The sequence below is a fragment of the Lepus europaeus genome, chromosome 1 (assembly GCF_033115175.1).
Source record: "Lepus europaeus isolate LE1 chromosome 1, mLepTim1.pri, whole genome shotgun sequence".
Taxonomy (NCBI): Eukaryota; Metazoa; Chordata; class Mammalia; order Lagomorpha; family Leporidae; genus Lepus; species Lepus europaeus.
The window spans coordinates 150,608,067-150,635,940 of NC_084827.1; the positions used below are offsets into that span (position 1 = coordinate 150,608,067).

A 27,874-nucleotide genomic window follows, 5' to 3' on the forward strand; every position below is an offset into this window, starting at 1 on the left:
CAATTTGTAAGTCATTGTTTCAGTAGCACAGTATTTTGAATTTGTCTCTCTATTTACCTTCATCAATGAGTTTTTCTGGATAGTATTCATGATTGGCAGTTTTTTCTTGCAGCACTTTAATCCAATTTCTTTCTGACTTAAAAAAATTTCTGCTCATAATTCAGCTTGTAGTCTTTTTTTTTTTTTTTTGACAGGCAGAGTGGACAGTGAGAGAGAGAGACAGAGAGAAAGGTCTTCCTTTTTGCTGTTGGTTCACCCTCCAATGGCTGCTGCGGCCGGCGCATCTCGCTGATCTGAAGCCAGGAGCCAGGTGCTTCTCCTGGTCTCCCATGTGGGTGCAGGGCCCAAGCACTTGGGCCATCCTCCACTGCACTCCCTGGCCACAGCAGAGAGCTGGCCTGGAAGAGGGGCAACCGGGACAGGATCGGTGCCCCGACCGGGACTAGAACCCGGTGTGCCGGTGCCGCAAGGCGGAGGATTAGCCTGTTAAGCCACGGCGCCAGCAATAGATACTTTTTGACATCTAATTTTTTAAAATGATAAATTAAAATAAGATTTATTTTATTTATTTGGAAAGCAGAATTGAGAGAGAGAGAGAGAGAGAGAGAGAGAGAGAGAGAGAGAGAGAGAGATCTTCTATTGACTGGTTTACTCTCCAAATGACTGCAACAGCCAGAGTTGGGCCTAGCCAAAGCAAGGAGCCAGGAGCTTCATCAGGGTCTCCTACGTGATTGCAGGGAGCATTAGCAGGGAGCTGGATTCAAAACAGAGTAGCTGGGAATCAAACCAGTGCTCTGGTTTGGAATGTGAGCATCCCAAGTGGTGGCTCACTTGCAGCGCCACAATGCCCACTCCTCATAGTCTCTTGAAATCTTATCATCTAAGATCTTGATATTGAATGACTTTATGACTGTCCAAAAATGATTATCAGGTTTGCTGTTTTTTTTTTTATTATTAAACCTGTGGTTATCTGATGCACCTGAGATAAAGCTAGAAGCAAACAACATAACTTATGCCTTAATTTAATTTGTTTTATTTTCCATGTCATCATCAGTGTGGTTTTCACACTTGTATCTCCAATTAAGGTGGTGTAGCTTTGATAAGCATGCACACATTTTTTATAAATTCTGAAGTGTGTTTTTATAATCTATGTTGGAAATGGCTAAGTGGAGTTTAAAGCAAGATCCTATTTAATACCAGATTGAATAAGTATACAAGCTTAATAGAAATATGAATGAGGAGTGGTATATAATACAAAACAGTACCTTGAGGATTAACATAGATTCTTGTATTTATAGGTCTCTCAGAAATAAGGCTAGTACTTGTACAAAAGAAATATGATTATAAATATAAATCTTAACAACCAATATATGCTGAGTCATCATTAAGTGTAGAACATTATAATAAAAGAGGAGTACCTTTTGTTGATATTATAAACATAGTTGAAGAACAATATATATTTCCTACAGAAACATCTCAGTGGTTCCACTGAAATGTAAGTAGAAGTAGAAGTGAATTTTTGAGACATATATTTTTAAAATATTTTCTATGATATTGGATAAAGCTAATTGCATACTTAAGTATTATATCATCTGAATTTAGACATATCTTTTTTATTATTTTTCTTTTAATGATATAATAATGCATTATATATCTTTCAATGATATAATTATGCATATAAATATATCTCAATAAAGTTACTTAAAATGGTATGGATCTTTTAGTTTTAATTGTTAAGCTACATTAATGTTGAAATATTATCTCCTAAGCATGCATAATAGATTTGGCCTATTATCTAAAATGTACAATTTGTGAGGGTTGACTCAACCCAACATTTTAGAAACCAGCAAATTTAATGAGCTCATTTGGTGAAACAACAATACATAAAACTAAGATGAAGATGTCAGACAGAAAAACTTTTCTATAAAGCCCAAATATTATGTGAATTTTCCAAAAAGGTCAAGTGGATTTTGACTTTGCTTTGAATACCCATCATGACCCCAAGGATATTTAGATAGAAATACAGTGGGTTGAATTTTGTGTTGGTTTAAAAATCAGGCACAAGGAGTTCCCATTTTCTTTGTCTCAGGCAGTCTGAGCATACTTCTGGCATCTTTGTGAACTTGTTTCCTCTAATAAAAAAATGATAACTCCCACTCCATTTACTGTAGAGCTTTTTAGAATCATCAGATACTTTCTTCACTGACTTGGCTTTATCAAGTTCTGCATAAAATTTACAATATCATGCCCCCAGTTTATAGCACTACAACTGTTCCAGGCACCACTGCCTCCCTATTTCCTTAAATTTATATACTAACATCCTAATCTCCAGTACCTCTGATTGTGAGGATATTTGGAAACAATATGTTTAAAGAGGTAAGTTAGGGATTGCCATTTGGTACAGTGGGCTGAGCCCCTCACCTGCAATACTAGGATCATTTATGGGCACTAGTTGGAATCTTGGCTGCTCCACTTGTGATCCAGCTCTCTTTTTAACGCACCTGGGAAACAGCAGATGATTGCCCAAGTGCTTGGGTCCCTGCCACCTAGATAAAAGACCCCAGTGGAATTCCAGGCTCCTGGCTTCAGTTTGGCACATTCCTGGATGTTGAGCCCATTTGGAGAGTGACCCTGTGCATGAAAGATCCCCCCCCCCACCTCCCTCTCTCTTTCTCTCTGTAACTCTGTCTTTCAAAAAATAAATAAATATTTGAAGAGGTAAATTAAAATGAGATCATTACGGTGGGCCCTAATACAATATAATTGGCCATCTTTAGAAGAAGGAAAATTTAGATATAAACATACTCAATGGGAAGATGATACTAGGTCACAGGAGGAAAACGGTCATCTACAAACCACGGAAACAGGCTGCAGAAGAAACCAGTGAGGCTGACATCTTGATCTTGGACTTCTAGCCTCTAGGAGCATAAGAAAATCATTTTTAAAAATTTATTTGAAATTCAGAGTTACACAGAGAGAGAGGAGAGGCAGAGAGAGAAAGAGAGAGAGGTCTTCCATCCGATGGCTCACTCCCCTATTGGTCACTGCACTGATCTGAAGCCAGGAGCCAGGAGCTTCCTTCGGGTCTCCCACATGGGTACAGGGGCCCAAGGACTTGGGCCATCTTCTTACTGCCCTCCCAGGCCATAGCAGAGAGCTGGATCGGAAGTGGAGCAGCCAGGTCTCGAACCAGCACCCATATGGGATGCCAACGCTTCAGGCCAGAGCGTTAACCTGCTGTGCCACAGGGCCAGCCCCAAGAAAATCACTTTTAAAGCCACCTACTCTGCAGTGCTTTGCCATGATAGTCTTTGCAAACTAATTCCCTAACTCAGGAATATTTTTTGGGAAGGCCTCCTCTGATGCAGAAACACATGAGAAGGTCGTCCCTCATCTTAACACAAATCTCAATGATCATTATATATCCCAGTTAGAAACGAGACCATGTCACTTCGAATCAGGAGAAATAACTATAGTAAATAACTATTTTTTAAAAAAGCCTTTTGGATTACTCAATGAGTTGTAACTAACTTATGAAGAAGATAATAATGATGGTGCCACTTATAATATAGAAATCTTAATTTTCTTCTAGAGAGAAAAGATCATTATTATCACCATTTTAAAATGATGACATCAGGCTGCCCAATGTGTATGATTTAGGGCTACTGACAATAATAATTGTAGTAAGAAAATGAGAAATATTTATTGAATGTTTACTATGTATTAGGTGCTATATTAAATTCTCACATAGTTTATCACTTTTATTGTTCTCAATAACCTTGAGTTAAGTAATGCCAGCAATCAAGCTCACAGATACTACTGATGTCTGAAAGATTCAGTGTTCTGTTACAGTCTAGATAAATGATAGCCATTGGGCTTGGTTAAAATTAAGTGCCTTCCAAGGCAGCCTGAGTCTCTAGCCATCTCTATGTCTATTGATTATGAAAGCCTTACCTGATGGCATTTCTAGATTGAAGGTATCCATAAGTTTTGTCAACAGTTCTTGCAGTTCCTCTTCCTCTAGCTCATCCTTTCTCTCACTGACATTAACTGCCTCTTTATTTTCCACAGATGCCAGGGCAGGACTGCCCATATCTGTAGGAGCAATTTGCGAGTTGTCTTGCAGCAGTCCCTTCTGGCAAGTGGGTAGGGAGCTAAGGCTTTCCTTTGGCATCTTTTGTGCTTGATTTTGCACCTTTGTGCTTTGCAAACTCTTCTCTGATGATTCTGGATCTGGGAGAGCATGATTTACATATGCTTGGCTTCGGAGGCCTCTATCAACCATGGCAGGGTTAGAAAGAGATTCCCAATCTAAACCATTCTCAGTGGTGATCTTGACCTGGGAAGAATCTTCTCTCTTTAGAAAGTGTTCAGCTGAAGAATGGCTAAACTTGGACGCTCTATTTTGACAGGAAGAAGATGAAGGATGGTGTGGCTGCAGCATGGCCTAGATTTTAAAAAATTATGAAACAGTTATCATTTACCTAACTTTTTCATAATGCATTGAATTTCAATATTCCAATAATTTTTCTTTCTCCTCTCTAAATTCATTTTATTAATTTCATTTTGTGCTGTTAATTTGCTGTTAAACTAAAGCTTTCTACAGGAGTTGGAACAGCTCAGATGCTAAGATGTCACATAAAATATAAACAAGAAATCTGGGAAAACTCTAGGCTTTTAAAAGCCCAATTCCTAAAAATATTATTAGAGGTTATTATGCTGAGATAAATAAGATATTCTCAAAGAGACAAATACATATGATTGTTGTTGTGTAAGGTAGCTAGAGTAGTTAGATTCATAGAAACAGAAAGAAAAATCATGCATTTCCTAAGACTCTGGGAAGGGAAAATGAGAAGGGGTTCAGAAGAAAATGAGTTAAAAAGGTATTATTTATTGTTATGAAAATATGTTTCACCAAATGAAAATGTTTTTGAGGTTGATTGTATGACAATGTGAATATACTTAATACTACTAAGCTATACTCTTAAAATGAAAAAAATTTTGAAAACAGAAACATGTGTTGAATTGTTAAATAAAAACTATAATATTAAAACATGTTCATACAAATCTGTCTGGCAGGTGTATTATGGGGAACATCATGAGAAGCAATAGGTACAAAATTCAGAGATGTGCTCCATATGCAGCACAGCTCTCAACCTGCAGTTCTGTGTGATTCCCAGAACATTGGAAATTGCCAAGACTGTTTTAGGGTTCTGTGAAGTTAACATTGTTTTTGAAATGATATTTAGATATTATTTGGCTGTTCATCATACTGACATTTCTACTGATGGTACAAAAATTAACAGTAAGTGTAGCTGTTGTTGTCTTGGCACACCATCCAACAGTCCTAATTATCAGTGGATACTTCACCATCACACATCAGCAGTTGGAAAAAGAGCCAGTTTCATTGAGAACATATTTGACAGGGGCTGGCATTGTGGTGAGTGGGTGAAGCCACCACTTGTGACACTGGCATCCCATATTGAAGTGCCAATACAAGTCCCATCTAGTCTGTTCCTCATCCAATTTCCAGTTAATGTCCCTGGGGAGGCAGCAGGACATGGCCCAAGTGCATGGGTCCTGCACTCACATGGTAGACCTGGAAGAAACTCCTGGCTCCTGGCTTTGGATTGGCCCTGCTCCGGCTGTTGCAACCATTTGGGGAGTGAACCAGCTGATGGAAGACCTTTCTCTCTGTCTCTCCCTCTTTCTGTCTGTAACTCTACCTCTCAAATAAATACATCTTTTTTAAAAATCTCCAATGCCTATCAGTGTGATCAATTGTGAACTGAAATTGATCAAACTGTTGAAATCTTTACTTTATATATACTAAACTGATTTTCTGTATATAAAGAGAATGAAAATGAATCTTGATGTGAATGGAAGGGGAGAGGGAGCAGGAAAGGGGAGGGTTGCGGGTGGGAGGGAAGTTATGGGGGGGGGGAAGCCATTGTAATCCATAAGCTGTACTTTGGAAATTTATATTCATTAAAAAAAAAGATAAAAAAAATCTCCAATGCACACCAAAATGCAAAGTTTTACCCTTGTGACAAAGAAAAGTTGACAGACAGATTAGTTAGTCTGACTTGGGTATCTGGCAAACATTTTCCCCAAAATTGAACAAACTGAGAATGTTGTTGCAAGTAAAAGAATTAACAGTATTTGTTGTCAGTTATAATGGTTAAGGTTTCAAATAAAAACTAGGACTTTGGAAAATTTGCATCTGTCACCATAAACTTGATAGCTTTCTAATCCTTAAACATTTTTCTGATAAACTAGTGGTGACATTAATGTATGTGATTTTTTAGCTTGTACATAATGAAATGTGCACACTTAGAAAGTTCAACACAACTCCAAATGACCAATTATTGTTCTAAAAAACCAATGTATGATATTAAAAAAACACTCATGGGTAAAAAAAATACATTCAAAAACAAACCAGATACTGGCTTTTAATGACACAGTATGAAACAAATAGGGTTTCATATTCCATACTGCAACTATCCTTAAGAAGCTATAATTTATCGAGTTTTTTTTTTTTTTTGAAAGGCAGAGTTAGACAGAGACAGAGAGACAGAGAAAAAGGTCTTCCTTCCGTTGGTTCACCCCCCAGCGCATTGTGCTGATCTGAAGCCAGGAGCCAGGTGCTTCCTCCTGGTCTCCCATGCGGGTGCAGGGCCCAAGCACTTGGGCCATCCTCCATTGCCTTCCCGGGCCACAGTAGAGAGCTGGACTGGAAGAGGATCAACTGGGACAGAATCTGGTTCCCCAACCGGGACTAGAACATGGGGTGGCTGGCACCACAGGCAGAGGATTAGCCTAGTGAGCCGTGGCACCAGCTGGTCATATTTCTTATGTACTTCAACCAAAACATCTTTCAACAGACTGGTTGCTAAAAGTTATGAAAGTTCAGTTCTCTTTTATATTTAAGAGATTTGTAAAAATGTCCCTTCTAAGCTTTTCAAAGACCATATAGTTATTTTTAAAAGCTACATATACATATACTACTTTTATAATTTTAATTTTTTTGGTTAATAAATGTATTTCTAAGCCACTTTTCCCATATTTATTTATTTGTTTGAGAGGTAGAGTTATAGATAGAAAGAAGGAGAGACAGAGAGTAAGGTCTTCCATCTGCTGGCTTACTCCCCAAATGGCTACAATGGCAAGAGCTGAGCCAATCTGAAGCCAGGAACCTGGAGCTTCTTCCAGGTCTCCCACTTAGATGCAAGGGCCCAAGACTTGGGCCATATTCTACTGCTTACGAGGGCAAAGCAGAGAGCTGAACTGGAAGTGGGGCAGCCAGCCCACGTGGGATGCCAGCACTGCAGGTGGAGGCTTAGCCTGCTAAGCCACAGTGCTGGCCCCCCACTTTTCTGATTTAATTTTGATTTTGGTAAATAGTGACAGATAGAATTCATAGTAGCAAAAGCTCCATGCGGTCCTCAAAAAATTTTAAGAATGTTCAAGAGATCCTGAGGGATTGGCATTGTGGTACAGAAGGTTAAGCTCCCACAATGTCCTATATTGGAGCACTGGTTTGAGTTCTGGCTGCTCCACATGCAGTCTAGCTTTCTGTTAATGTGCCTGGAAAGACATGGAACATGATCCAAGTGCTTGGACCCCTTGCCACCCATGTGGTGTACCAGAATGGTGTTTCTGACACTTGACTTTGGTTGGACCAGCCCCAGTTCCTGTGGCCATTCAGGGAATGAACCAGCAGGCAGAAGATTGATCTCTCTCTGCCCCACCCCCTTTCTCTGTCAGATAAATAAATAAATCTTAAGAAAAAAAGAGAGAGCTCCTGAGACCCAGAGGTTTGAGAATCAATGCTGTAAATAGGCATTTCCTCCAGGTCTATGGTTTCTAGATGGTCACAAACCTGTTGTGGTCCAGTGGTGCTGGCCTTTAAGAAAGGGTAGGATATAATCTGTTGTATTGAACTGGGATGAGATTAGGGCATGGGGAGAGGAGGGCAACAGAGGAAGCCAGTAAAGTGAGGAAGGATGTTTTGGGCTGCTGACCTCCAATGGCTGGGAGACTCAAAATTACATTTCTAGGTGGTCTACCTGGCCAGCATCTCCCATGGTTTATACCTGTAGATCCTGTCTCAGCTGCTGTAGCTTGGTCCATAGACTGTTCTGCTTAGCTGTGAGTTGGTGAATTTTTGCTTCAAATCTGCAACTTTTTTCTTCCTGGGAGATGTATATTGCTTGCAACTTGTCTTTGCATCTGTTTAACTGTTTTTTAAGGAGCCTGAAGAGAAAAGAGATTTGATTGATTTGGAAGGGCAAAAGGCTAGCATACACCTAGAGCCCTAGAGAGTCCTAGTATGACAGACTCTGGGTCCTCCTTGTGGAAGAAGACATTGGAGAAACCTGTGCTGTGAATATTTTCTAACATTAATTGATACTATTTTATAGCATTTGTTTACCATATTTGGCTGCCTTTTGTGTCCATTATGTACATATTTCACTAAGAATTTCATGGGCTTTAGAAATCTGGGAAGGGAGGCCGACATTGTGATGCAGTGGGTTAAGCTGCTGCCTACAAAGCTGGCATCTCATATTGGAGTGCTAATGTGCCTGAGAAAGCAGTAGAAGATGGTTCAAGTACTTGGGACCTTGCCACCCATGTGGAAGACCTGAATGGAGTTCCTGCCTTCTGGCTTCTGGCTTTTAGCTTCAGCCTGGTCCAGCCTAGAGCTTTGTGACCATTTAGGGAATGAACCAGCAGGTAGATGAGCTCTCTCTGCCTCCCCTAATCCCCATAACTCTTTCACATAAATAAATCTTTCAAAAGTATATTTTGGAAAACTCACCAGGCATGGTATGGATTACTTTTGATGATATATCATCACTGCCTGCTTAAAATCAAATATTATTCATTCAGTAACCTTTTGTCTAGATCATTCCATTCACAACTAGACACCTGACACATGACCAAGACCACAAAGAAACAATAATGATAAACTTGTGGTTCTGTTTTAGCTTCTTTTTCCAACTGGTTGTTCATTGGTTTAAGAATCATTCAAGTAGTCAGGGTAATTCTTGAAAAACATGGGGAATATTGTGTCACTCCAACCTTCTAGTGGTTCCCCTCCTTATTTAGAATGAATTGAAGTCCTCCCAGAGATGGACAATGAATGAAAAGGTGGCCAAGACCCACATCACCCCCATTCACACTTCCCTTGTTGACTTCAAAGGCTTTCTCCGGATCACTCACTGCCTTTTAGCCACACAGAGTGCTTGGCTATTTTGGAACATAGCAAGTGTTCTCTCTCCAGACTGTTCTTTCAACCACTTCTGCCTGAATGCTTTCTTCCTCCCTAGGTTCATGCTTGGTTCCCTCCCTCCCTCCTTCCCTCCAAAGTTTGGCTAGCATCACATTTTTAAAAAAGCTTTCCTTAGCCAGCGCTACGGCTCAATAGGCTAATCCTCTGCCTTGCGGCGCCGGCACACCGGGTTCTAGTCCCGGTCGGGGCACCGGATTCTGTCCCGGTTGCCCCTCTTCCAGGCCAGCTCTCTGCTGTGGCCAGGGAGTGCAGTGGAGGATGGCCCAAGTGCTTGGGCCCTGCACCCATGGGCGACCAGGAGGAAGCACCTGGCTCCTGCCATCGGATCAGCGCAGCGCCAACCGTGGCGGCCATTGGAGGGTGAACCAATGGCAAAAGGAAGACCTTTCTCTCTGTCTCTCTCTCTCACTGTCCACTCTGCCTGTCAAAAACTAAAAAACAAAACAAACAAACAAAAAAACTAAAAAAAAAAAACAAAAAACAAAAAAAGCTTTCCTTGACTACCCTCCCAGAAATGTCAAACTATAACCTCACAACCTCACCCCCAGCACCACTCACTTCCCTACCTTCTTTATTCATTTTCATGGGTCTTTTCCATGTCTAATTGCTACAGAGTTTCAAGAAATCTTAGCTTTTAGCTTGGTCTCCAGAACTCAAATTCTAGACAGTACCACTATGACATACTATATGTTTTATTTAATATTTAGTTACATATGGCTTTCTCTATCACTTAATTGCTTATTTTGTCTCTATTCTGGTAACCATTTTTTGCTATATTGTTTATCACTGTGCCCAGGCCCAGGCCTAAAACAGTCTCTGTCACATAGTAGATATATAATTAAAATTGGCTGAAGAAAGTAAAGTTCAGGCTTATTCTTTGAACAGTGCTATTGATGTATTTGTGGAATTTGTGGAAATCAGCTTTCTGGTGTGAAATGCAACATTTATCAGTGTTGGAAGTTTTGAAATTTCTAATTGCCATAAAGCATCAAGAGGTCTTTGAAATAAGTTTGAGCTCCCACATAAAGCAAGTGTCTCTCAAACTTCCAGACAGTTACACTCAGGCAAAATAGGAATCTGGCTCTAAGATCCTTGACAGTAATTGGAATTTCAGGCACATATTTATGATGTTTTATCAGAATTGAGGGTTTTTTAATTTAAGGTTTTATTTATTTATTTGAGAGGTAGAGTTACAGTGAGAGGGAGAGACAGAGATCAAGCTCTTCTGTCCGCAACAGCCAGAGCTGTGCCGATCCGAAGCCAGGAGCCAGGTGTTTCTTCCCAGTCTCCCATGTGGGTGCAGGGGCCCAAGGACTTGGGTCATCTTCTACTACTTTCCCAGGCCACTGCAGAGAGCTGTATTGGAAGAGGAGCAGCCAGGACTAGAACTGGTGCCCATATGGGATGCCGGAGCCACAGGCGGAGGACTAACTTACTGCACCACAGCGGACGGCCCCACCCGGGAGGTTTTATGTAGCTGACAGCAAAGCATTGTCAAATGGTCTCTCTAGAAAATTTTTATGTTCACAGTGCTGTACTTGTAGTGACCACTAGCAATTTCAGTCTCTCTTTCTCCCATGTTGTGTACCATCTACTTCCTTCTCTCTGACCCATCCACTGAGCTTGGACAGCTAGAGGACATGTGTGGAAGTACTTACAGCCCTATCCCAAATCCAGTTCTTTCTTAGTTCCTCTGAACCCCCTTTTAAGGAAAAATCCCATGGAGTGTTTATATGGTAAATACATTTTACTTGATACCAATATTTTCAGCAACTAGGAGCATGCTACTTTGCAAGCAAATACCTACTGGTAGCAAACAGTTCAGGCTTTCTAAGAAATAATTCCTCTCAAAGGACTTGAAATTTGTGTTCCCAATTTTTTTTTATCTTTATATGTATTTTTGCTTTCTGAAACTAAGTAGCTTGAAGCTCCAGTTACTAAACTTTCCAATGGAGTATAAACATTCCCAAGCAAGCAGTGAGACATGGCTTACTTTGGTGAGTCCCTAGCAAGGAACAAAGTAGTATATAGATAACTAATAATTGAGCAATACCCTTTCTGTTCATGTAGTCTGAGACTTTTGCTTTTTAAATATTCAGTGACATAAAATTAGCTGTTACTGAACTATAACTATATCTCAGATGTTTCTCAAAAAATTTGTTGTGAACCTGGGCCTACAATTCCAGGACTTTCCTTTAATCCTTAAAATTTGTTCTTTATTAATTATCTCACTGTTCCAGTCTATTAAATCTTGGTGATCAAAGGGTGTCACCTAGCTCATTAACTATACCATTGGTATCCTGTCACATGCATTAGAAAATCCTGCCTACCCTCTATAGTTTCATGCAGATCATTGATAAAAATGATGGTGTTTGTAGGAACAAGAATGGAGCCTTTATATGGAACTCATTCATTAATCAGCCTCACACTGCATAAATTGTGGTGATATATTTTATTAGGGTATTAGTGATGCATCTAGAGACATGGGTTGTGTAAAACTGAATAGTTTAATGTAAAATAGTAACTTTAAAATAATTATTTTAAGAAAATTTTTAAATAATTAAATTTGAAAATTTCCTTTATAGTTCTACATTTTAAATTTCAATATTGCCTTTTTATTTCTATATCACTTTTTAAAATTCTATTCCTTTTTTCTTATTATATGAAAAAGATTTAAATTATTTTAGGATGAATTATTTTGGTTCTTAAAAAGTGTAAAATCTCCTTTTTAGGAGTTACTACAGAATTAAAAATGTTTCTTATGTCTAAAACATTCAGATTATGAAGCATATCTCATCATCATATATACACACATATATATATATACACACACACATACACAAAATCATTAATTCAGTGAGCATCTACTGAATATTAGACATTAAGCCTGAGAACGAAAGTTTTCCCTCAGAGGAAACTTATGATTGAGGAGCCAGAGATTCTGTCTTTTACAGGAATGCCAGTAGGTGACAGGAGCTCAAGGAAGGATCAGTTCCTTAAGATACAATAAGAAAATGGTAGACATTTCCAACTGGCCTGATAAACCTGTAGAAAGTTAGATGCTGTTGGAGAAAGCATTGTGGTTTCTTTAGAAGTATGTTTCACAAACACACACACATGCACACACACAACCCATGTGATGTTATTCGAGGAATAAAATCAGACAATTAACCGTTAAAACTTAGTATGTCATTTTTGTTATACTTAATTACTCACATAGAATCAAAGCCCCCTTTTTAATCAGTGTGTTGGAATCAGAATTTATCTGCTTAAAGAATTTCTTCCAAATTTAAAAAAAGAACATTGTAAAAATCTTTATAGAAAATATTTTTTATATAAAAGTAAGGATATGTTGTTGATTTGTCTCTGCTAACAGTATTCCTGTATACACCCATGGTTCCTACCTTCTCTCCCTGTGGAGTGCAGTAATCGATTCCCGAGTCCTCCACAGTTCATTTTTGATGCTGACTATGGCCTAAAGAAGCAAGAAATGGAGAACAGAATTTTTGGTTTGAATTTGACCCACATTCCCAAAATTTCATGGTAACATAAACTACACTCTATGTTTGTGCTTATGAGTATGTCCAGGAACAATGAGGCAGAGGTTCACATATTCAAAGTACAGTGCGGATCCAGCTGAAAAGCCCATGAGAGCATTTCAGGCATGGAAAGCCAAGACATTCTGGCAAAAAAAAAAGAAAAAGAAAAGAAAAAAAAATGACCTAAATGAAAAATCTCCGCAAGTGAGATCCCAGTGGAAAGAACAGGTCATCAAAGAAGGAGGTACCTTTCTCTGAAGGGAGGAGAGAACTTCCACTTTGACTACGACCTTGTCTAAATATGATCAGAGTTGGTGAACTCAAAAGGCTTCCATAGCCTTGGCAACTCATGACAAGAGCCTAGGGGGATTACTGATGCCATAAACAAGAGTGTCAATTTGTTAAGTCAACAACAGGAGTCACTGTGCACTTACTCCTCATGTAGGATCTCTGTCCTAATGTGCTGTACATCATGATTTAATGCATTAATTTAATAAATTTAATTTAACTAGTACTTTGTGTTTCTATGTGGGTGCAAACTGTTGAAATCTTTACTTAATATATGCTAAACTGATCTTCTGTATATAAAGAGAATTGAAAATGAATCTTGATGTGAATGGAAGGGGAGAGGGAGCCGGAAAGGGGAGGGTTGTGGGTGGGAGGGAAGTTATGGGGGAGGAAGCCATTGTAATCCATAAGCTGTACTTTGGAAATTTATATTCATTAAATAAAAGTTAAAAAAAAAACAAAGTACATGGACTGGAAGTCACATTGGTAGCTGGCACTTGTTTTTTTGTGGCCTCTCTGTATATATTTTTGCCTCTTCATTCTCATGTTCAAACAATTTCCACATGCTTAGCATAACCTGTGAAATAGTGAAATTTCTAAGACTAATGTGGAAATATCAAACAAATTTTATATCAATATTATCATATGTTACAAGCAATTAAGAAGCATTTCAGGCTAGCACATATGGACCTACCATGTTATAACCATAGAATAGGTGCCATGGTTTCTTTAGTAACTCTTGATCAAAGAATGCTAGGCTGTTTCCAACGTGTATCCTTGTGCCCAGATGCAAGGTTCGTGGGTGTTCAGCTTAGCAGATACTACCCATTTGCTCCATTTGGGCACATAGGTGCCCACACATGCACACACATTTGAAAATGCATGGAAAAAATTCTGTAAATATATACTCCAAGCAGATTACCTCTGGGGAATTAAGGACTGGACCTGAGTTGGGAATTATGGTCGAAAGGACCTTAGCTTTACTGTTTAATTTCTTATAAGGCAAGAGAATCCTGTCTTATTTATAAGATTGCAAAGTTTTAGTCAAAAGAAGAGAAATGTGCTACACATGGAAGATAGGACATAGCAAGTTTAAAAATGGAAAAGAGGCCCTGAGGGGTAAAATGGAAAGGGGAATAAAGAAGGGGGACAGAAACCCCAAAACCTCTTCAGTTACCCTCAGAACTCAGAAATGTGAGAGTAGGAAAAAAGTTGATTGTGGAAATGTCTTTTCTTTTGATGTCCTCTTTGATTTGAAGCAGGATATAGAGTAGCTCTTTACTTGTCTTCACACATGTGAGTCCAGCTCTGTGGAGTACTCTCTAAGAGTCATTAGGTGTCTTCAAGTGGCTCGGTCCACACGAGCTGATGATTAAAGGGGCCCACAAGTCCAGAAGGACATCACACAGAGGCAGCTTCCTGGGCTACGCAGCCCTGAGGAGTCACAAGATGAACTCTCCACTCACACTTGTAACAGGGCAGCTGCAATATGGGCACTCTAATTTCCCTTTGACAATGGAAGAGTATCATAGGTAATCATATTCTTTAAGATCAGACTGTACTGATGACAAGGGCTTTACAAAAATTATTGCTTTTAAATTACTAAAACTTCAAAAAAGGAAAAAAAATGGGGAGGGGATCATCAAAGGCATAGCATTTCAGTTACAGAAGTTAAGTAAGTTCTGGAAATCCTCTATTCAATAGAGTATCTATAGTTAACAATACCATACTGTATACTTAATATTTTTTCACAGTAGATCTTTTGTTAAGTATTCTCAACCACACTCACACATACAACAAGAAAAACAGTCATAGTGTGAGAGGAAATTTTGGGAGGTGATGCATATGTTGATGGCTTTCACAGTGGTGATGATTATACAACTGTATAACTATTCCCAAACTCATTGAGTTGTGTGTCTTATATATGTACAGCTTTGTACAATTTAATCATATCTCAAATATAAAAAGGAAAACATTGCTCTATAATATGTTAATAAGTATTATAAAGCTATAATAAGTCAAATAATGTTCTTATATAAAAATAAAATGAAAAGCAATTGAGCTAAGTAGATAGTTGTAAAACACATGCTAAATGGTGACATTTTTAGCACATATTGAAGAAACTGTTATACAGAAATTGACAAAGAAAAATCTATTTAAGTAAAAAGTAGGACTAGGGAGCTACTTCCATGTCCTGTCATTCATCAAAATAAAAGCCAGATCAATTTAAAATTTGGATGTCGAGATAAACCATGTTAAAATAAAGCACAGCTAAAGGGTTATTTGATTTCTTAATGGGGAGATTTTTCACAGCCTAAAACTGCATAAAGAATTATAAAGGAAAAGATCGATAGCATTTTCATAGGAATTGAAATCATCTATATGGGAAATCACATTATAAATAAGACTAAAAGGAAATAACTGGGGAGAAAGATTTCCCAAAGATAAACTTAAAACATGAAAAAATTTAAATGCATTGGTAAATCTTGGGTAGGTATTTGGCCTAACAGCTAAGATGCTGGCTGGGATATCTGCATCCCGTACTGGAGTGCCTGGGTTCAACTCCAGGCTTCACTCGAGATTCCATGTTTCTGCTAATGTGCACCATGGGAGACTGCAGATGATGGTTCAAATAGTTGAGTCCCTGACATCTGCATGGGAGATTTGAATTGAGGTCCAGCTCCTGGGCTTTTAAGGAATGAACCAGAAAATGTCTCTCTCTGTCTCTGTAGCTCTCAAATGATGAGATAAATGAACAAATACAGTGATAAATCAAACTTAATTACTAATAAAAATGGAGAGTCCCAACAGAAGGAAAAATATGATTGTCTTCCAAACAATGTGGGGAAAAGATTCATTTTACTTATAATCAGAGATACAAACTAAGGCATATAAAGTATAATCTGTGCTTAAAATTAACAAAATCTAAAACATGGCAATAGTCAATATTAACAAGGATCAGGTGAGATCTGTGCTTGCATTCACTGCAAGTGTAATTTGGTATTTTTTTCTAAAAGGAGAGTTTGCCATTGAGCACAAAAAGCTTTAACATGTTCCTTCCAAGTATTCTTCCTGTTTTGATTCCACTTTACAAATACATGCTAAGGCATTAATTCACTCTTTGGGGGCAACTGTGTAAAGAATAATATATAAGGATTTTAGAAAGAAGCTCTTAATGGTGGAATAGGGATGGAGCTTACTGCTCTAGCCTAGGGGAAGAAGGTTAAAACAAAAGTGGAGAGAGTGCAATCTCAGGGAAGAGTTAGGTAGAGGATAGCAGAGGAAACTCCATGCAAATTAGAGGGACACTGTGTACCTACGTGGAGGGTGTAGACACCCACAACTCAGGACTTCAGCAGCTGAGAGCCTCAGCACCAGCTTTCAAGTGATGGGAGACCAGACTATAGCAGCCCAAGCTACTGGCGATAATGCTGCGGCAAGAGCCAGATGTGAATCAGGCTTGGAGCCCTGTGGGGACAGTGCACCTGACAACCTAGAGGGGAAGAAGGGGGGCACATTTCTCTCTCCCCAACTACACAGTACTGGAGTACTGCAATTCGTTGATAGAGGGTGGGTGCCATTTTGGATATATGTAACAGCTGTTCCAGCTCATGTCCGCACGTCCAGCGACCATCTGAGATGAGATGCCTGAGTCTGGCTGGGAGAATTGGCAGGGGGCTGGGAGCTCATGCCTATGGGAGTGGTGTGTGTCAGGACTGTGAAAATACTGTGGCTATGTGGGAGGGCACAGAGTGTGGCTGGGACTTAGGACAGTCACTTTGGGCAGCTCCACATGCTTGGGGCTCCTTGATTCCCTGGTGAGGGTCATTGCTACGGGATCCAGGTTTACACAAAGGACTGCATGGATGCTTTATGTGGTTCTTGTGGCAGCATGGATGAAAATTGTACCCACTGGGGCTAGCACCAAGGCATTGGTCTCCATTGAGGAGAGGAAGTAATCATATCAAAACTTATGGGATACAGCAAAAGCAGTGTTAAGAGGATAGTTCACAGTAATTGGTGTCAACATCAAGAAATTGGAAAGTCACCAAATAAATGAGCTATCAATGCATCTCAAGGACCTAAATAAACAACAGCAAACAAAAACCCAAAATTAGTAGGAGAAAAGAAATAATTAAACCTAGAGAAGAAATCAACAAAATTTAAACAAAATTACAAAAGATCAGGGAAACAGATGGTTTTTTGAAAAAATGAACAAGATTGACACTCCATTGCCCGAAGTAACCAAAAAGAGAGGGAGAAGACCCGAATCAATAAAATTAGAGATGAAAAGAGAAAGGTAACAACAAATACCAAAGAAATAAAAAGAATGATAAGAAATGAAATACCTACAAATTGCTGTATGCCAACAAATCAGGAAACATAGAAGAAATGGATAAATTCCAGGACAGATACAACCACATAAATTGATCCATGAAGACACAGAAAACCTAAACAGACCCATAACCAAGATGGAAATTGAATCAGTAATAAAGACCCTTCCAGCAAAGAAAAGCGCATGACCAGATGGTTTCACTGTTGAATTCTACCAGACATTTAAAGAACTGACTCCAATTATTCCCAAGGTACTCAGAACAACTGAAAGGGAGGGAACCCTCCCAGACTCTTTCTATGAAACCAGCATCATCTTAATTTCTAAACCTGAAAAAGAACTACAGAGAAAGAGAACTACAAACCCATTTCCCTGATGAACATAGACACAAAAATCCTCAACAAAACACTAGCCAAACAAATCCAACAGTGCATTAGAAAGATCATTCTCCAAGTGATCCCTGTTAAATTTCAGAGTGGAAAAAGAGAGGGAGGAGATGTACAATTTTGGACATGCACAATCAGACTTGCCCCAAATGATGGAGTTAGAAATGTGCCAGGGGATTCCAATACAATCCCATCAAGGTAGCATGTACCAATGCCATCTCACTAGTCCAAGTGATCAATTTCAGTTCACATTCGATGGCTCTGATAGGTCTAAGAATCAAAGGGATCACACAAACAAGACAAATGTCTGCTAATACTAACTGATAGAATCAAAAAGGGAGAGAAGGATCCAACATGGGAAGTGGGATACACAGCAGACTCAAAGAATGGCAGACGTCCTAAACAACACTCTGGCCTCAGAATCAGCCCTTAAGGCATTCGGATCTGGCTGAAGAGCCCATGAGAGTATTGTAGGCATGGAAAGCCAAGATACCATGGAAAAGAAAAAAAAAAGAAGACCTAAATGAAAGATCTCTGTGAGTGAGATCCCAGTGGAAAGAACGGGGCCATCAAAGAAGGAGGTACCTTTCTCTGAAGGGAGGAGAGAACTTCCACTTTGACTATGACCCTATCGGAATAAGATCAAAGTCAGCGAACTCTAAAGGCTTCCATAGCCCTGGCAACTCATGACTAGAGCCTAGGGAGATTACTGACGCCATGAACAGGAGTGTCAAATTGTTAAGTCAGCAACAGGAGTCACTGTGTACTTACATCCCAGGTGGGAACTGTCCTTAATGTGTTGTCTAATGTGCAGTGATGCTATAACTCGTACTGGTACAGTATTTTTACACTTTGTGTTTCTGCGTGGGTACAAACTGATGAGATCTTTACTAATTATATACTGAATCGATCTTCTGTATATAAAGATAATTGGAAATGAAAAAAAAAACCTGGTGTTAAATTGGAAATGGCATAGAAAATTAATTTTTAAAAAATATTATGTACGATCTCTGTCTTTAATGTGCTGTACACTCTTATTTAATGCTATAACTAGTACTCCAACAGTATTTTTTTTTTCAGTTTGTGTTGCTATATGGGGGCAAACTGTTGAAATCGTTACCTAATATATACTAAACTAATCTTTTGTATATAAAGAGAATTGAAAATGAATCATGATGTGATTGGAAGGGGAGAGGGAGCGGGAAAGGGGAGGGTTGTGGGTGGGAGGGAAGTTTTGGGAGGGGGAAGCCATTGTAACCCATAAGCTGTACTTTGGAAATTTATATTCATTAAATAAAAGTTTAATTAAAAAAAAAAGAAAGATCATTCTCCCAGACCAACTGAGATTTATCCCAGGTATGCAGGGATGGTTTTTCATTCTTTACAATTTTTATTTATTTGAAAGAGAGACAGCCAGAGAGGAGAGAGGGAACAAAGAGAAAGAGAGAGAGAGAGAGAAATTGCTCACTCAGTGGTTCACTCCCTGAAACAAGACAAGTTGAAGCCATGGGCCAGAAACTCACTCCAAGTATCCCATGTGAGTGGTAAGAACCCAACTACTGAGCCAATACCTGCTTCACCCTTCAGGTTTCACATTTGCAGGAAGCTGGAATCAGGAGCAGAGCCAGAAACCCAGGCACTCCAATACAACAGGCAGATGTAGTCACTATGACATATGCTCATTCCCTAATGGACTTTTAAAACTTGTTTTTTATTAAAAAAGTTTAATAGAGATATGAAAATTATAAATAATAGGCAAGCATTGTGACCAGTGGGTCAGCCATCAGTTGGGTTGCCCACATCATATATTGGAGTGCCAGTTCAAGCACCAGTTGCTCCATTTCTGATCCAGCTTCCTGCTAATGTACCTGGAAAGCAGTGGATGATGGCCCAAGTATTTGGGTCCCCTGAAATCCACGTGGGAGACCTGGATGGAGTATGGGCTTCTGGCTTCAGCATGGCTCAGCCCTGGCTATTGTGGGCATTTGGGGAGCGAACTAGCAAATGGAAAATCTCTCTCCTCTAGCTCTCCTTCTTTCTCTGTCACTCTTTCAAATAAATCGATAAATCAATAAATCTTTTAAAAATTGTATATGATTATGGGGTTTCATGAGATGTTTTGTTATATGTATACAATTTACATAGGTCTAATTAATGTCTAATCATTAGGCAAAGGGTAAATATACTTAGCCTTTCAAGCATTTAATGTTTTGTTATAGTGGCAACATCCCCAAATCCTATCTTCTAAATGTTTTTTGAGAGAAAAAACAGTAAACTAACATTGTCTATCTTTACTCTACTGTTAGTAGAACCCAAGAACTTCTTACACCTACCTTGTATCACAGCAAATAGTAGTAGTAATCTAAACATACAACAACAAAAGAAGGGTGATGTCAACAATATTATGTCCATTTAAATAAAAATTATATGACCATTAAGATGTTTTTAAAGAATTATAATGACAATCAACATGCTCACGATATAACTTACATTGATAGAAGCATAAAGTCAATAAATTTTTCAGATGATCTAAACTAATTTTAAAATGTTTACAAGGAAGGAAATATACCAAAATATGGTTATGGTTATAAGGGTTATGTATAAGATTATTTGTAATTTTAACTTTATTCTCTTCTGATTTTTCTAAATTTTCTACAAAGTCAGCAATTCATGATTAGAGAGATAAAGTTATTTCAAAAAACATATTCTTAGGTTTTTTTTTCTCATCACATTAACATTTTGAGAATATCTGCCAAACTAGGGAATGATTCTAAATGGTCCAGATGAATTGTGCGTTAACAATGTTTCCTGTCCCTTTTGGACTCACCTGTTGCTGGGGATTGTGGTCATATATTTGTTGAGCCTGAGATACCCTTTGAGGCATGTATTTGAAGGGCCTCATGATTGCTGTTTCCACTGGTCCAGCTGACCTTCCATATAATGGTACTTTGGAACTATTGCACTGAACAGAAAGCCTGTGGTAAAGTAGATTTTTTATTAGAAAGTTAAGCAATTTTTAATTATCAGGTATGACATTGAGGAAAGCCTTTTTAGAAAATGTTAAATCAGTTGTTGAAACTAATATATATCCCCCAAATAGCAATTAAATAGTCCATTTTTTTACGGTATTTTCCAGACGGCTCATTTAGTTGACAATTAGCTAACACCAGCAATGAAAATTCCATTTTCCTCCTCCTTGATCATCAGGATGTGAGAACAAAAAGAAATTCAAGGATGATGGCAGAAAACCTCCCAGGTCATCTTGTCCAGGTCAAACACTGCAGGATCTAAGCATAAGTATGTGTTTATGATGTCATGTCTGAAGAACATAAGATTAACCAAAATAGTTTAAGGTCAGGCGTATTCTATTTTATATAGTTTCATTTTGCTTCATTCATTTGTTGAAAAAATACTTTTAAATCATCTTACCAGGTTAAATTACTGCAGATAAAGAAAACAACTAGAAAGCAGAGTACTCCTTGCTCATAGAAAAGCCACATCTAACAGTCAAATATACAATCACATTTGGCATATTGTGATAATTTCTACAGGATGCAATGAGAGCACAGGAAAAGAAGTGATTGTTCTGTGGTACACTTAGTTATATCATTAAAGATGGGCATTTTGAGAAAGAAAACCAGGGCAACCTATAAATTCTTTGTAATACATCTTCTGAGTGACACACTCCACTTCTATCTGAGGTAATTTTAATACCTTGGAGTTGTTCCATGCAGTCTTAGTTCAGGCAGGTATAGCAAAATAACACATGCTAGGTGTCTTAAATAGTAGACATTTATTGTGGCTCTTGAGACTGGAAATCCAAGATCAAGATACACACACTATTTTCTAAACTCACATCAAAAACACACATTGAATTTGCTTTTGAAACAAAAATGAAACCATTCCATACATATTATTTGTCATTTGCTTTTTTCTCATGAATGGTGAATAACGGTGAGTAAAACAGGCAGGAGATAAAATTTGTTCTTTTAAGTAGATTAATGGTGTTCTTTTGTATTCTGTTTTTTTTTTTTTTTTAAAGACAGAGTTACAGAGAGAGGTAGAGACAGAGAGAGGTCTTCCAGCCACTGGTTCACTCCCCAGACGGCCACAACAGCCAGAGCTGCGCCAATCTGAAGCCAGGAGCCAGGAGCCAGGAGCCAGGAGCCTTTTCTGGGTCTCCCATGTGGGTGCAGGAGCCCAAGGACTTAGGCCGTCTTCTACTGCTTTCCCACACCATAGCAGAGAGCTGGATCAGAAGAGGAGCGGCCAGGACCAGAACTGGCGACCATATGGGATGCTGGCGCCTCAGGCCAGGGCGTTAGCCTGCTGCGCCACAGTGCTGGCCCCTCTTTTGTATTCTGTTACAGGTGTTCTGCTATTTTCCTACCAGAAGACCCTGATGTTTGTTTCTTGTATATAGCCTTGGTCATTCATGCTACAAGCAAAATTCTCATTTACTAAATGGTAGTGTTTTCTATATGGTAGCATCCCCAAAATAGATCCCAGCCAAATCTTGTGTGTATATTAATATTTAGTTGGTATTTTTTCCAAGCCAGTCTCTCTGCATTGATTGTTCCAATAATTCTCTCCTCTTGAACCAAATTATCATTTTTTCTCTTTATTAACTAATTTCTTTCAACATACAAATATGTTGTTATTTCTCTTATCATTATAAAACAATCTCTGAACTTAGTCATCCAACAACCTACACTATCTTTCAATTCTTTGAGATTTAAAAAAAAAAACCCTTGGATTTCCTTATTTATATCTTTAATTCCTCAATACTCCCATTTTATGCTTTTCAAATTTGTTTAATTTTTCATTTCATTTGAAAGGCAGAGAAACAAAGAGAGATACAGAGACAGAGAAAGATCATCCATATGCTGGTTCTCTCTTCCAAATGCCCACAACATTTGGGGCTGGGCCAAGACAAAACTGTGAGCCCATAACTCAGTCTGGGTTTCCTCATACAAGCGGCAGGAACTCAAGTACTCAGGTCATCACTGCTGCCTCTCACAGCATACATTAACAGGAAGCTGGGAACAGAGCTGGGAGTCAAACTCAGACACCCAGATATGGGATATGCAAGTCTCAAATGCCTACTGCCCCATCTCTCTTAGACTGCCTGTAGTCTGACTTTTTCTACTACTACTGTCCCACAGTGCTCTTTTAAGGTAATCACATATCTTCTCATTGTGAAATGAAAGGTGGTTTCTTTTTTTTTTTTTTGTAATATTTACTTATTTATTAGAAAAGCAGAGTTACAGAGACAGTGAGAGAGGAAAAGGGAGAGGGAGAGAGGGGAGGGAAAAGGGGAGAGGGGAAGAGAGAGAGAGAGGGAGAGAGGAAGAGAAGGAGAGACAGAGAGAGAGAGAGAAAGAGAGAATCTTTCATCCACTGGTCCACTCCCCAATGCTTGCAATGATCAGTGCAGGGCCAAGCTGAAGCCAGGAGCCAGGAGCTTCATCTGGGTTTCCCACTTAGGTGGCAGGGATAAAAACACTTGAGCCATCTTCTGCTGCTTTTCCCAGACCACCAACCAGTGCCCTTATGGGATGCTAGCATTGCAGGTAGTGGCTTTGCCCTCCATGACACAACACTGGCCCCAAAGGTCTTAATTGACAAAGCAGGAGCATTTGACATGATGGACAACCATGTCACTCTCCTTGAGTACTTTCTTCACCACTTTCTCAAGATTCCTTGGCATTTTGGTTTTCCTTATCTCTCATTCATCACTCTTTTTCAGTTTCCCTTGGATTTTCTTCTTCTCCCCCGTATGTCATGTACTCTTGACCCTCCTCTCTTCTCTATCAAAACACTCTCTTTGATGGCCTCATACACTCTCGTGGCTTCAAAAATCACATGCGTGGTAACAACACCTTCTCCCCCAAAGTTACAGACCTTTTTTTCCAAATTTCAGATATGGATAACTGAATGTCTATTCAATATCTCCACATGGAATCTAAGAAGCATTTCTTTCTTTCTTTCTTTCTTTCTTTCTTTCTTTCTTTCTTTCTTTCTTTCTTTCTTTCTTTCTTTCTTTCTTTGACAGGTAGAGTTAGACAGCAAGAGAGAGAGAGAGAGAGACAGAGAGAAAGGTCTTCCTTCCATTGGTTCACCCCCCAAATGGCTGCTATAGCCAGAGTGCTGTGCCGATCCGAAGCCAGGAGCCAGGTGCTTTCTCCTGGTCTCCCATGGGGTGCAGGGCCCAAGGACTTGGGCCATCCTCCACTGCACTCCGGGGCCACAGCAGAGAGCTGGACTGGAAGAGGATCAACCGGGACAGGATCCGGTGCCCCAACTGGGACTAGAACCTGGAGTGCCAGTGCCGCAGGCGGAGGATTAGCCTAGTGAGCCGTGGTGCTGGCCTAAGAAGCATTTCAATCTACATGTGTCCCAATATGACCTCCTGATCTTCCCTCACAAATCTGTTCCACCATGGCTTCCTTTATCTGGACTGATAATAACCTTACTCTTCTACATATATACATATGCGTGTGTGAAGATATAAGGGAACCTAATATTTGACAAAGTTGGTATTTTAATTAAGTGGGAACAATGTCATGTAACTGACTATGTATCTAAAAGAAAGTAAAGCTAAATCATTGTTAAAATAAATTTAAAATGGATTGAGACTTTAAATAAAAAATGCAAAGTAGAGCCAATAGAAGAAAATTGATGAAAATATTGATATAATTTTGCCATTCTTTAATATCAACACAACAACTAGATTGATGCTTTTAAAGTAAGTTAGGAGTAGGTGTTTTGAGTAATGGTTTAGATTCCACTTGGGTCTCTCACATCCTGCATTAAAGTGCCTAGGTTGAGTCCTGGTTCCACATTCAATTCCAGCTTTCTGCTAATGTGTACACTGAGAAGTATCAGATGATGGCTCAGTAATTGGTCCCCTGCCACTCCCATAGAAGATGCAGATTAGGTTCTGGGCTCCCAGTTTCAGCATGGCCCAGGCCCAGCCATTGTGGACATTTGGGGAGTGAATCAGAAGATGAAAAATCTTATGTGTCTGTCTCTGTTGTTCTCTCTTTCAAATAAATAAATAAATAAATCTTTAGATCCTGTACTCAAAATCCTCCAAAATTTCCCTAAAGTAAAAGCCTACATCCTTACATTGGCCTAGCAGGTCCTTTAAGATCTGCCCCACTTCTTCCAATCTCTTCTCTTATTATTCTCCATCATTGCATTCAAGCCACACCAGCTTCCTCATGGTTTTTGGATCAGCTAAGCATACTCTCCTTTCATGCTGACTGTCTCCCCAACTTCAGCATGATTTTCTCAGATAGCTGGGTGGCTTACTACCTCCCTTATCATTGCCTACAAGGATTTGTTCAAATGTTACCTCCTGCTAAGGCACAATATGACCACCTATTTAAATTAGCCACCAACTCTCCCTTTCTACATCCTGATCCCTCTTACCTGGTTCTCCTTTTCTCTTTTACTTAGTACTTAAATTTTCTAATGTAATATAGAATTCATTTATATACCATTTTGCTTTATCTGGTCTCCCTACTAGGATGCAAACTCCACATAAGCAGAGACCTTTTTCACTTTAGATTCATTAATATTTCGCAAGAACCTACCATAGTGGTCAATAAGTATTTATTGAATACATAAGTGAATGGCTATTGTCAGAAAAGTCTACAGCCATTTGTATTTCTGCCAAACTGAGGGAGCACCAGAATGGTTGTTGGCATTCATTTTGATCTATGCCTTTCTAATAAGTAAATGATGGTATCTCATTTTCCTCAAATTGTGTGGCATTTTTCTAACTTCCAGTGAGGACATCTTTTTATGTATGTAATAGCCATTCAAAGTTCCTCTTTTGTGGTCACTTATCTACCCATTTGGTGTATTTTCTTCCTCACCTTTACCCTCTTATGCATTTTTTCTTTGAATTTTCCAATACTTCTTTTGACTGTTGCATGTTCCATTCTGAAAGAGCTCATGGTCTACATTATTTATCTGTTCACTATACAGTCCATTTGATTATTTAGTCATTCAACAAACATTATTGAGCATTCATCATATTCAGACTTTGTTACAGATTCTGGCAATACAATTGGAAACAAGAATAGATTCCTCCCCTCATAGAGCTTATACTATAGAGGCAAATACAGCAATAAATAAATAAATAAAGTAAAATAAATAGGATAGCCAATGATGATGAAATGCATTGAAGAAAAATAAAACAAAGAAGGATGACTAGCAGTGCTATGGCAAGGGTGGTGCTGATATGGTGAATGGTTGTCAAGAAAAGTCTAAGGATGAGATGATGTTTTGGTTGGTCTCTGGGCATGCAGAGAGAAGCTGTACTGGGAGGTGGTTTAGGATAGGGGTGGCCCAAGGAGGCAGCATACCTGGGGTGTTCAAGGAGAGCCTGTGGATGAAATGGAACAAGAGAGAGGCACAAAAGACTAAGATTGGGGTGGGGAATGGGGTCCTTAGGGACAGGCTACAGGGTACTGGAAGGACTTGGGCTTTCTTTGAAGATGGGGGCACTCAGAAAGTTTGTGTAGAGGAATGGCATAATCTGACCAAATGTGAAAAGGATCACCCTGCCTGTGACACTAGGTGTAGCCAGTGGTGAAGCAATGGAGGAAGCAGCGAAACCAGCTAGGAGGTCACCACAGCAATGCAGAAGAAAGAGGCCGGGTGAAGTGGTGGCCAAGCAGATAACAAAACACAGAGTTTGGACCTAATTTGTAAGCATAACTCATAGGATCTGTTGATGGACTAAATTGTTTCGATACTTTCATGAGCCAGGTGTTTGGAGTTATGCAAGTTAATGAAACCAGATTCCTTGACAGAGCTTTTAGCCACATGGGAACACAGACCTCAAATGGTTGTATAGTTTCAAGATAAGACACATCCTTTAAAAAAAAAGGTGTAAGTTTTAAGAGGAGATATTTGGCTTAGTGTTATTGGGGCTGTGAGTGGGGGCAGCATCAGGGCTGCTGGAGCACACAGATTGGAGGAGAGGGATGAAACTAGAGAGGTAAACTAGAGAGGTAAACAGGAGGTGTCAAATGTGTAGGACTCTCTGTCATGTTAAAACTTTTAGTTTAAAAATAATGGAAAGACAACTGAGAGATTTAAGAAAGATAAGTGAGTTCCTTCTGGTGAGTGATGCCATCACATTTGTGTTAAATATTTATAAACAGGGGCTGGCACTATGGCGTAGTGGGTAAGGCTGCCAGTGCCAGCATCCCATATGGGCCCCGTTTCAAGACCTGGCTGCTCCACTTCTGATCCAGCTCTCTGCTGTGGCCTGGGAAAGCAGTGGAAGATGGCCCAAGTCCTTGGGCCCCTGTACCCATGTGGGAGACCTGGAAGAAGCACCTGGCTCCTGGCTTTGGATTGGCACAGTTCTGGCCATTGCAGCCATCTGGGGAGTGAACTAGCAGATAGAAGACCCCCCCCCCCTCTCTCTCTGCCTCTCCTTATCTATGTAACTCTGACTTTCAAATATATAAACCTTTAAAACAAAACAAACAAAACAAAATGTATAAACAGTCTACCTTCAGTGGCCAAAAGAAATGCAAATTTAAAAAGTATTATATTTATGTTCTGACTATGAGAATGGGGAAATTTACATAAGATTTCAAATATTCGATCAATCCAGTTGTTTGATTGATGTGGTTTATTGTTAGCCACCCAAGGAAAGTGAAAATAGCTGACTTGAAGAAGAAAGAACAACTGGCACCTAATATCTTTAAATTTGATTTTTTCTATTATATTAAAGATATACATCAAGATGATATCCAAATCTCTTATTTTAATTCTGTAGTGATTAAAAACTTCGAAGTACGTGTGATACAGGAATAATAAATGGCATCTAATTATGAAGTCATTATGTATTCTTTTCTTTAAAGACCTGTAAAATATACTTAAATCACAAGAGTAATGTAACAAAATGACCACAGAACTGCAGGACTTGTATTGCGGTGGGAATTTGTTGGTGGTTTCTGAGAAAAGATTAGAGAATTACAAAAGAAATTAATGAATATCAATC

General features: G+C 39.1%; 1 protein-coding gene across 1 annotated transcript in view; it reads right to left on the bottom strand.

Moving 5' to 3' along the window:
* Window positions 1-27,874, bottom strand: part of DYTN (dystrotelin) — a gene marked incomplete at its 5' end in the record, with an annotated part of 72,823 nt that overhangs the window by 5,964 nt on the left and 38,985 nt on the right. The window contains 3 exons of the mRNA XM_062201576.1: window positions 3,955-4,447; window positions 8,097-8,256; window positions 14,068-14,089. Of these exons, the coding sequence (XP_062057560.1) occupies window positions 3,955-4,447; window positions 8,097-8,256; window positions 14,068-14,089 (675 nt within the window). The remainder of the gene's footprint in view (window positions 1-3,954; window positions 4,448-8,096; window positions 8,257-14,067; window positions 14,090-27,874) is intronic.